The 11830-nt window shown below is 31.9% G+C and overlaps 1 protein-coding gene across 1 annotated transcript in view; it reads left to right on the top strand.

The window, feature by feature from the left end:
* The window catches only part of Rasa1 (RAS p21 protein activator 1), a 69743-nt gene that overhangs the window by 31697 nt on the left and 26216 nt on the right, over window positions 1-11830 (top strand). The window contains exons 5-8 of the mRNA XM_021208337.2: window positions 2325-2442; window positions 4462-4493; window positions 8390-8442; window positions 9893-10043. Of these exons, the coding sequence (XP_021063996.1) occupies window positions 2325-2442; window positions 4462-4493; window positions 8390-8442; window positions 9893-10043 (354 nt within the window). The remainder of the gene's footprint in view (window positions 1-2324; window positions 2443-4461; window positions 4494-8389; window positions 8443-9892; window positions 10044-11830) is intronic.

Below are 11830 nucleotides of genomic sequence, written 5' to 3'. Positions count from 1 at the left end.
TTTATGCCTCAGCTATAAATCTTGCTGAAATAATTGTCTTAATTTTACATAATGAGTAAACAATCTTAGATTTCAAGAATATTGTGTAACTGTGGAGCATTATATTTTTTGTATGTTATTTGACTCTTAAGTTATTTATAAAACTTACAACCAAATTCTCTTTTTTTAAAAAGCTATTTAATCATTTGATGGAATCCTGTTTCTTAACTATAAAATGTTTGGCTGTTTCTGAATATTTACTGATTATATAGTTTCTCTTTGAAATAATTGCAAACTATAATATGAAAATATTTTTGTGGACTAAAAGTTTTGGAAATTAGTATTAGAAAACAAAGCTATAGTTTGAATCTCAAGTAAGGGTTTCATTTTTATATAATTATTGTCAAGCTAATGCCTTCTCATTTAATTCTTATTGCCACACTTTTATTTATAAATTAATGTGAGAAAATGAATAAAATCAACAAAAAGGAAGAAAGTTATTTAATAGAAGTTAGTAGTATTGAAGTGTAAGTTTTAGAAATTTCAAGCCTGCTCACCCACGGCAGCAGTCTCTGAGTTTATCTCATCTGAGACTCACTTGGATAGTTCATATGTTATCTGGTTTCTCCAGAGAAGGTTTATTTTAAGAATTGGAACAGATTCAGGAGACCCATTTCTGTAATTTTATTAAGTACAGAAGCCTGAGGAGACCATGGAAGTCAGAGTCCATCCACTCTGAGGACAGAAGATAAGAATCAGCTCAGAGGAGACAGTGAGCCCAAAGGGGATAAGGAAAGGAAACATTTATCTTACTTTCTATTCTGTTCAGACAGTGGACTGGATGATAACTACTCTATGGAGGAAACCAAGCTACACTAGCGTAATGGATGAATTCAAATGCGGACTCATGTAGAATAGTCCAGAAGTAATGCTTCATATAGGTTGACATTCCGTTAGCTTGACATATAAAATTAATCACCCAAGCCCATGAGACTGAAATTATTTTTCATTGTGACTTCACAAAAATAGTGCTAAAGTCTTGGGTATTAAAAACTTCAGGTACTTTAAAGTGCACAGTAACAACCCTAAAGTGGTCAGTTATTCTGGCTAAATAAAAATAGCATCATTTGATGTCTGAATGAGGAAACAAAACACATTGTGTTCTGATCTTTGACTAGACATCTAGAACTTCTTGTAGTAAATAAGAAGTTAAAACAATTCCATATAGGTATAATGGTACAGTCCTGTTATCCTAATAGCTGGGAAAGTGGTTCTAGAAAGATGTATTTGGTTAAATGGTAAAATTGGCTGCCATTTATCTAGGAAAATCTTAGGTATTATTAAGGAGGACTTTAGAATTGAGATGGCATTAATCTGTGGCTTTTTGAATATAGAGTGTTTTATAAAAGTTCTCCTTTGTATAAGCTTTGCTTTTTGAAATTTGAGAAAAATAAAAGTAGAGTCATTTAGGCAAGAAACAACGTATACATGTGTGTGAGAGAAGGATTTATTTAATAGAACTGTCAGTGGCAGCATCCAACCAGAAGGATATTTAGAGTCATTCATTTAATCCTGGAAGGAAAACTGCAAGGAATTCTTGGTGATTTTATATTGATGATACAGCCAACTGAAGCCTCCTTGATGATGTAGAGCTTGAAAACATCCATGTAGTAAAGAGGAAACTAAGTTGTGCACATCCTTCTCTGAACTACATACCAGGAAAAAAAGCATAGATGCCTTCTAACACATGTCTGGGTACTATTTTTAGTCAAAGAATGCTGTACTCTTTAAACAATAGGCATTTGAATCAAATACATAAGATGTAATTATAAATGCTAATTAATGTTACTTTGTTTTCCTTTCTAAAGGATATATATAAATATAAATATATGTATATATACATATGGATTATATATGTATACATATATTTATATATATATCTTAACTGTATATTGTTTTTTATCACATCTGTCATATATAAACAACATTGAAACTTGAAAACTTTAAAATTCAGTTTTCTTGGAACTACTTATAATACATATGTAATTGTTTACTATTTAAAGGAATTTTAATTTGAGTCTAACATAGCAGAGTAGATAGTAGATAGAGGAATTCTAATTTGAATCTAATCCCGCAAGGTAGACTCCATTACTAAACCTATAATTAAATTGTACATATAATGGAAATTCAGATTAACTGTATTCAGTTTCACAAAAAAGATGTTAGAAACAGCACAGAATGTTGTTTTTTAAGTGTTTTTGTATATTTCCAATATCATAATATCTAATGGTTTAGGACTACTTAAATGTCCATTTTTAAGATAGTAATGGCATTTGCTATTTTAGTTTCTTAAAAGGAGATATGTTCATTGTTCACAATGAGTTAGAAGATGGATGGATGTGGGTTACCAATCTAAGAACAGATGAGCAAGGCCTTATTGTTGAAGACCTAGTGGAAGAGGTGGTAAGTTTCATTTGTTTAAATTTCAGATCCTCAGTTCTTCATAAAAGTTTAGAAGTTGTCTGTTTTCTGGGCCATTAGACAGACACAATTTCCTCTTGTCAAGTGTTTAAATTCATAAATGCAAAGAAATTTTAAGATATATTTGGTGTTAAATGATTATTTGTAAAGAAATAAAGTATGTTAGTATGTTATAATATATATCTGCCTTTGGACAAAGTACTTCTATATTTCTGAACTAAACTATCACTTGTACTTATTTTGATAATTTTTTTGTGCTTTTTTTCTTCATTAGGTATATCTGACTCAGAATATTAAGTAGTATGTTTGGTATAATTTTTCAAGTATGTATATAATTCTAATAATCTTAGAAATTTTTAATTATATTACTCATATATAACCCCAGAGTTCTACAGTTTGAATATTCCCATTGTTTTCTTTGCTATCATATTATACATTATTATTTATCTTAGTACATAATTTAAATCATCAATATAATTTAGCAACTTAGTACAAATTAGCACTCAAGCAATGTTCATGCTTTACAGACAATATTCAACACCACCAACATGTATTAAACATTATAATTTTGGAATTTACATTTTCCTCTTAGATTTGTGTGGTAGGATAGGATGGCTTTCTGTGATCTTTTATGGAACCCCACAACTATGTATGCCCTGTGTGGAAGATGGTAGAGTAATTTGTTTTGCTCCTAATTGTTTTGTCTGCTTATTCTGACAATCAGATCTTGATTCACATGCATAAAACATACTGAGGAAAGTTGGAAAGAGTTATGGAAATTATGTGATATATCCTGTATTTGTAGTCACATAGAGCAAGATCTAGGATTATAACTTCCAGTTCTTTGAATAGCATTCTGAATTCTACATTGGAAGAGGTATACAGACAGGAACAATCAGACTCAAGCATCTTATAAATATGTTAGTTTTCCTATAAATTTTTAGAGTTTGTTTATGTTAGACTTCCTTTTGCCTATTATACATTCATTTGAATTATACATTCATTTAATGTTCGATTTTAGTCTTTCTAAATTCTTAGTGAGGACCTAATTAAGAGAAGTCCTTGTATAGTTAATATTTTTTTCCTTCATTATCTGTTCATTGAAAATTCAGTGTAAACTGTTAGGACTAGAATTCAATAAATACTTAGTAAAAACTATGAATGTATACTGTGTTTGAGTTCCAGGATAGACAGCATTACATAGGGCGATGTGGTCTCAAAAATAAAACAAAACAAAAACAACAAACAAGACAACACACACCCTGGGGTACAGACTATAGGAAGGTTAAGTTTGTAATACGGTTTAAAAAAGGGGGGATGCATGTTATAGTCTACAGAAAAGAAAGTTCTCACTTTTTAGGGTCAAAATATTTCACTGTAAAGAGATAGAATTTGAGGTAGTTTACCTTAATAGTTTGCTTTTTAAAAAATAGGTAGCAGTGAGTTGAAAGGACATTTTGATAGAGACAATCACAACAGAAGGCAAACCAGAGTAGGAATGTGAGGTTGGTTAACAAATGGGTAGGTGTGACAGAAAGTGAGTGGGATGAGGCAGGAAATGCACACAAGCATTTGAGACCTATGCTTAAGAGTGTTGGTTGTAAAAAGAGAAATTTATAGGCAAGAGAGAGGGTAGTAAAGGTTTGGCTTCAAAATTTTGTGTTCATTTGATGGGTTTACTCTTAAGTTCACATTTATAGTGGAAACTAATGAATTCAGTTAGGTTGGAGTAGGGCACAGCAATAATTATACTGTAGTTGGGCTACTTTAATTATTCATAAAAAGAGAAAAAAGGTTCTGATTTAAACTAGTGGCAACATGGGGAGGTGAGAAAAGAAGAGAATTATGGAGTGCAATTCTTGATTAGAAACATATTCTCATATACATGTAACTATGAAAGATACTATGGAGAAAGATTTGAAGATCTGATTCTTAGGAATTTTCATGAAATTATATTACGATTTAATTTTATAAAATTCTGTCTTAATGTCTTTCCTTTAGGGCCGAGAAGAAGATCCACACGAAGGCAAAATGTGAGTTTTTATTAATTATAAAGAGAAAAAAATAACATAAATTAGAAAATAGTCAGGTTACTTAATGACTTTTTTTAGATTGACATTTTTTTAAAAAAAAATCTGATTCAAATAACTGATATATAAATATTTCTTAAGGAAGTAGTACTAAATTTTTTTTAGTAAGAATTTTAAGCAAAAATTGGCCTGTACCTATATTCAAATCCCATATCACCAAACTAAAAGACTTTCTGATAAACATTATGTTTGAATCATAATGAGCTCATATTTCTTTTCATTTTCTTACTGACTACAGTATTTCTTATTTTTTGTTGCCACATCATTAATGAACTTTTAAATTCAGTTTTTATCATTAATATGTGAGATAACTCAAAATTTTAGTATAACTAAGCAAAGTCCTTTTAAATAATCTTTTTGTGTGTATGAGATTTCTTTTAAAATCTTAAGCCTTAAATCCTGTTCTGTTCATATTATTTCAATAGACTATATACCTGTTAGTTTTACAGTGCATTCTTCCTCTAACCAAGCTGTCAGCATTTATAGATGGAATTTAAAACTTGCCTCAAATATTTTATTTTCTTGTTATCTGGCCATTAGAAAATAAATACATTAATCTGAGTATTCTATATGTACTTCTCTTAGTTTCCTGTCTTAATAGAATATATGAGTACATTTTTATATTACTCCATGCAGATACAAGTGATTCCATCATTCTAACTCTACCTAGTTGGTTCTGCTTGAAGTCTGTATCAGCAGTTTCAAATGCTAGTTAATGCTTGAAGAGCATGAGATTCATAACAAAAGCAGATTGTAGTGTGTATATATATATATATATATATATATATATATATATATATACACACACACACATATTTTATATATTTTCCAAACACAGTAGTACTGTTCTGTATTATATAAACCCTTGACAGCAATCACAGTGCAAAGAATAATTTCTTTCCCTCTTGTCAGAAGACAATTACCATTTACCTGAGTGTAGCAAATGGTAATTGACATTCATTGCCTAATATTACAGATTTTGAAAAGTAGAAAATTATAAAGTTTTTTGTGTGTCTTAAGGTGACCAATCTGTCTAGTTAATGTGTGTTAGAATGTGAATTCATTGGGCAGGTTACATGGCTCAGCATGTAGAACCATTTACTGCCAGATCTGATGACCTACATTTGATCCGCAGGACCCAACAAATTATCCTCTGACTTCCACATGCATATCATGATGTCCACATACTTAAACACACATGCACACGCGTGTTCTCTCTCTCTCTTTCTCTCTCTCTCTTTTGCTTGCTCACTTGCATGCACACATACAATAAATTAATCTGAATTCAGTATTATGAAATCCTTCAGATTTTTCAAGAGATAGTGTATATTCCCTTGTATCTGTTTTAATAGTACATATTTAAGATGCTAGTAAATATTTAAAGTACATACATTTTTCAATGTCAAATATAAGACTTCACTGGAAAGTCATATATTTGTCAAAACATGCAAGTCAAAACATGTAAGTCTTTTGTTTTTCTGAACTTTATATTTATGTGGAATTTAGCATAAGTTAAATTTGTATTGGTTTATTTTAATTACCTGCCTAGTCTTTTATGTATTTGAAGTAGACACTATGGCAGTGAAGTATCATAAGTGTCTAAAGTATCCTTAGTAACAGTGAATCCCTTTGAGATTAAATAGCTGGTCTGATAGTTTTTTTGTTCTGTTTTTTGTTTGTTTGTTTGTTTTTGTCTTTTGTTTTTGTTCTGTGTTTTTGAGCTCCATATCTGTGTGGGGACTAAGTTCTAGTACATTTTTTTTTCTTTAAAATATTTATTGAATGAGTCCCTAATTTTGTCTTAAATAATTTTATTATAGTCATTCTTCCTAGTGCCTGACACAGCAGTCATCCTCTGCTGGGCCCTCCAAGTCGTTAATCATCTCACACTCTCTGCTCCAGCACTTAGAATGGTTTGTCTAAAATACCTATCAGAAATTACACTTTCTCAACTAAAATCCCGAACTGATTCCCTACCAACTTTACTTCAGCAGAGCTTAAAATGATGGTCTGTGATGTACATGCTTCTTGTAACTTACTGCCTTTTCATTTCACTCTTCACTTTTTAGACCTTTTTAAATGCATAACTATTTTTAATGATTTTATTAAGCTGTTTCCCAGACTGGGATTACCCGCAGTTGTTTATGTATTTAATTTTGGAATTTAGTAAATTTGAGTGAATGTTCATGTTATTCCTTACATATGCTGAAGACTTGATACATTTCTCCATTAGTCTCCAGATGCCCTAACACGTACCTATCACTGTACTTACTGTATTTTTACATGGTTTTTAGTTGTCCCCTTTGGGTTGTTTGTTTTGTTTGTTTGTTTGTTTTGTTTTGTTTTTCCTGTAACCAGAGTCTGGACTTCTTAAGAGCAAGGACTTACCTGTTACCTTGAGTACAAGTCATGTAATTGAATATATAAATTTTATATAAGAATAACTCTGGGAAATAATCTTACCTCTGTTCCTCAAGGCTATTTTCTCAATGCTCAAAATATTATTCACCTTTGTCTCTTTTTTAAACTGTATTCTTTGGGTTTTTATTTTTACTAGCTAGAAAACTGTAGAGTTAGTCTTGAATGCCATCTAGCTAAGTCTTCTACAATATGGAAATCCACTCTAAAATGTGTAGTAAATGGTAATTTAATCTTTACTTGAATGCAGTATGTAGCCCCATACATTTTCAATCATTCTGAACTATATAGTTAATTTGCTTTTCATTATTTACATCTTTTCTGAGAACATCAGGAAATCTGAGTTAATGATTACTTTTTCATACACTTGAAAATTAAGTTGTATTTTAACTTTCCCTAGGAATAGAACGGTTAATTTGAAGCAGAATGAATGACCTCTAAGCCATAGCATTGCATCTGAGAGCATTTAGGCTTTTAGTCTTGTAGTATATGTACTTTACAGCTGGCAGTTAACTCATTACTACAAATCACTGTAGACCTTAAGAAGATGTAGCACAGTGCTAGAGAAGTGTTCTGACATAACCAGCAAGAGAAAATGAGATGTAATGTAAATAAGAGAAAATCGTTAGACCTCTGGCTGTTAAATATTTTTAGTGTTTGAGACAAGATCTCACTTGTCCTGACTGCCCTGGATCTCACTATGCAGACCTCAGAGCACTGTGGTCTGCCTGCCTCTGACACCCAGTTCTGGGATTAAATGCATATACCACCACCATTCCTGATCCTTAAGTAATTTTTTAACATGTTATTTTATGGAAAGGAAAATATTAGATACCTTTCTAATTTCATTCTGCTATATTTTCAATTATTGTAGTATATAATAATAATTTCTAAATTCTTAATTCCAGAATACAGATTATGAAATATTTTATTAGTCCAATTTGATAGACTGTTAGCTCAGAATTAAAAGTAGTTCTTTCCGTTGGTATGTACTTGTTCTGGTGTTTACATTTTAATTTTACTAAGCAAGACTTTATGTTAAAAGAAGGAAACATGAGAAAACATTTGGAGGCCTTGTATAATTTTTGCCTTGTATAATTTTCTCTATCCTTCCCAAGCCATTCAAAGAAAAATGGAGCTATGTTATAAGCATGTGACAGTTACTACTAGAACTAAAACCATTGCTCTTAAAAATATTGTAATTAATACAGTAATTGTAGTCTATACTTGACAGTTCCTGGTGTTTCTGTACTTTGTTGAGATAAAGCACAATAAGTTTGCAAAAATGTAATAGAAATGTAACAAATGAAAATTTGACCATTTTCGTGACATTTGTTTCATCAGCTTGGTTACCTTTGAGTATATGAAAGCAGTACCATGTGGACTTTTGATTTAAATATCTAATTTGTTCTCCTTTTAAGATGGTTCCACGGGAAAATTTCCAAACAAGAAGCTTATAATTTATTAATGACAGGTACCTTTGTATTCTTTTATATCTTTATAAAGTATAAAATTGAAACAACCATTTTTAACATACTATATTTTTTTTTTTAAGCATTTGATTATACATGCATACTGTTATTTCTTTCCATGCTGGGCAATACGAGTTGGTATTTTCTGGTTTTGTTTTAAGTTGAAATGTACATGTACTGTAAGCTCTTGTGGAATAGATTTTTCTTTTTCTCTATCCACTGTCCATTTCTCCTTCCCCCTGTTTTACACCTTGCAATCTTGTGATAGGCTTTTTTATGTGTATTAGGTCTGTCCTACATATAACACACTTAGAAGAATATGTAACATACTCTTTAATGTTTACACAAGGTTTCTCTGTGTAATAGCCCTGGCTGTCCTGGGACTCGCTTTATAGACCAGATTGATCTTGAACTCACAGATGTACTTACTTGCCTCTGCTTCCAAGTGTTAGATTAAAGGCATGTGTCAATATACATTCTTGTATGCATGGTGGAATTATATAATTGAACCTTATTTGAAATGTAATTTCTAATTACTATGATTGTTACAGGGAACAATAAATTAGATTTACTTATATTATGGGTTTATAATTTAAAGCAGGGGTTCTCAACCTGTGAGTTGTGAGTATACAAAAGTCACCCCCAGAATTTTACAAATACAATCTTGTAGAAGAAACAGACAGTATCAGTATTATCACCAATAGGGTTTTTTTTTAATCCTACATTAAGTCACATAGTTTGCAATTTTAATTTTACTTAATATATTAAGTTGAACCACGAAAACACAATATAAAAAGGTTGCAAGAGCCTTATCTAGATGATTGAAACAATTACTGATTTATATAAGAACTACATGTGATAGTTACGTTGGTTATGCTTTCTTAAGAGTCAGCTCATGATCTTGTTGTTACCAGGACTCCATCACAAAGGAAAGATAGTTTAAGTAGTCCTTGTCAATTGTTGATAGGCCTTTCTGTATGCCTTCTCAGGATCATACCTAGTGAATAAAGTATCAGGTGTGTGTATTGACTTAGGATAATATACTAAGGTACTTAAGTTATTTGCCTCTGTAAGTTTTTATATAAGTATATTATTAATTATTAATTGGAAATTATTAATTATTAATTGGAAATCTGGAGAAATTAGGCAAAATTAGTTTAACTTTCAACATCTTCTTTAGGAGATTAACAGATGATGCAACAGTTTTGGATCCTGTTACTGTCAGGAGAGTTCTTTCAGAGAGGGAAGGGTGTAGATATATTTGAGAAGTTATTGTACAGAATTTCTGTTCCATATGCTTTTTTTATACTGAGAATAACACGGGTGGTTGGAAACATAAAATGAAATAGTAAAAATTTTATGATAAAATTTTACATGTGATTTTACTTAATAATTACTTAACATACAGACTTTGATAATTAGAGTATAAAACTAACAGCTTAATTTTTACAGTTGGACAAGTCTGCAGCTTTCTTGTAAGGCCCTCAGATAATACTCCTGGAGATTATTCCCTGTATTTCCGGACCAATGAAAATATTCAGCGATTTAAAATTTGTCCAACTCCTAACAACCAGTTTATGATGGGAGGCCGCTATTATAACAGGTAAATTAAGCAACAGCTTGTGGTGAAAATAGTTCGAATCAAAATATATAGATTTTCTCAATTTCTGATGTAATAGTCTTTTATGAGAATGCTTTAAACAGTGTCAAACATGATTGTTAATAACTTTTCAACTCCCAAATGTCTTGTTTAATCAAATATTTATGTACAAGCTAATTATGTAATTCTCTAGGAGTCATCTGATTTTTTTACAAATGTCATTATGTTACTGGATTATTGTCTCAAGTTGATACATTTTGTGTGTCTGATTTGTTTTTGCTTCTCAACTCCTGGAAAACTTCCTTTCAGAGATCACAATGAGTTTCACTGCTTGCTTAGGAAAGTGATTATATTAATACAGTGATGTGTAATATAGAGTGACAGTATTGTTCTGGAAAGGAGAAAGCAGGGTGAAACATTTGCTCACCTTGATAGTGTTATTTCCTCTTTTGGAAGCTGGTATGATCTATTTTTAAAATATATATTTACCTGCTTCCTAATACTGACCTACTATTCCCCACCTCAATTAGAATTCCCTAAGTTCCAGTTTGAGTTTTAAATTAGTAAAGCCTCAACAGCTGATTATCTGGAAAACAGAAATTCAAGGATAAGATCTTTGGCTCATCAGAAGTTCAGTGGACAGTTAAAAAAACATTAAGTGAAAGATGTAATTATTGACATTTGAGTATCTCTTCGTATTACGCTACCTGAGTTCCTTTAATGTTATAATCTAGGCTTAGACATCTTCACCTAGGATCCAGCTTACTAGGCATACTTTATTATTCTGTTTTCCTCTTAGACTTTTTGCTTTGTCTCATGAAGCAATTTGAGCTATGGCTTTAAAAGCTACTTGGGAAAAGGAGAGGCATTTTTGCACCAAATTGAATTCAGCAGATATTTATTGACTGATTATTTAGTGAAATCTGCTGTGCTGTGTACACATGAAAGAAGAAGAAAAAAACCCATTTCTACATTATTAGCACTCTGAAATGTTAGAAAAGATGTCCACTTTGTGATGAATTGAAGGAAAATACAAGTAGGCTTGGGAACCACCAAAAAACTACAATTTAGGTAATAGTGAAAAGGAAGCAGTGAGGTCTTAGCTACACACTGAAGAGTGACGTCTGCATAGGGCTTAGGAAGAGGTGTGCGTAGTTTTATGTAATATGTCCTAAGTACATGGCATGGGGGCTTTAGAAATTTGTTTTATAGATAAGTGCCCCCCCACCCCCAGTGGCTACAGTAACTAAAGAAAATATCTTTCTTTTCTGTAGCAACTATTAATTGGCTACGTATCCTCAGGGAGGGATAGCTCCTCAGAGCCTTTCGCTTTTCCATGACAGGGTGTTTAGAGATTGAATCTTGTATGGTAGTATGCAGGTAATACTTGATGGGAGTTTATGAATACAAGGCCATGCATGCCATAACTGGAAGACAGCAGCCTACAACACTGCATCCTTTCATTCAGCTCTTACATTCATTCTACCCCTTTCACAGTGTTTCCTGAATTTGGGGTGGGAGATAAGATATCAAGTTTTAGCTGCAGTTTCAACAGATATTGTGTTGTAAGTCCCAGCAGTAACTGTAGTGCACTGTGAAAGAAGCTTCGTTGGCCAAAGCTGATATGATAGCAGCACTAATCTCTGGGAATGAACACATTATTTAGAAGCAAATTGTGCGGGGCGTGGTGGCTCACACCTTTAATCCCAGCACTTGGGAGGCAGAGGCAGGTGGATTTCTGAGTTCGAGGCCAGCCTGGTCTACAAAGTAAGTTCCAGGACAGCCAGGGC

This window comes from Mus pahari, chromosome 11 (assembly GCF_900095145.1).
Source record: "Mus pahari chromosome 11, PAHARI_EIJ_v1.1, whole genome shotgun sequence".
In the NCBI taxonomy this organism is placed as follows: domain Eukaryota; kingdom Metazoa; phylum Chordata; class Mammalia; order Rodentia; family Muridae; genus Mus; species Mus pahari.
This window is presented reverse-complemented; position numbering and strand designations above follow the sequence as displayed.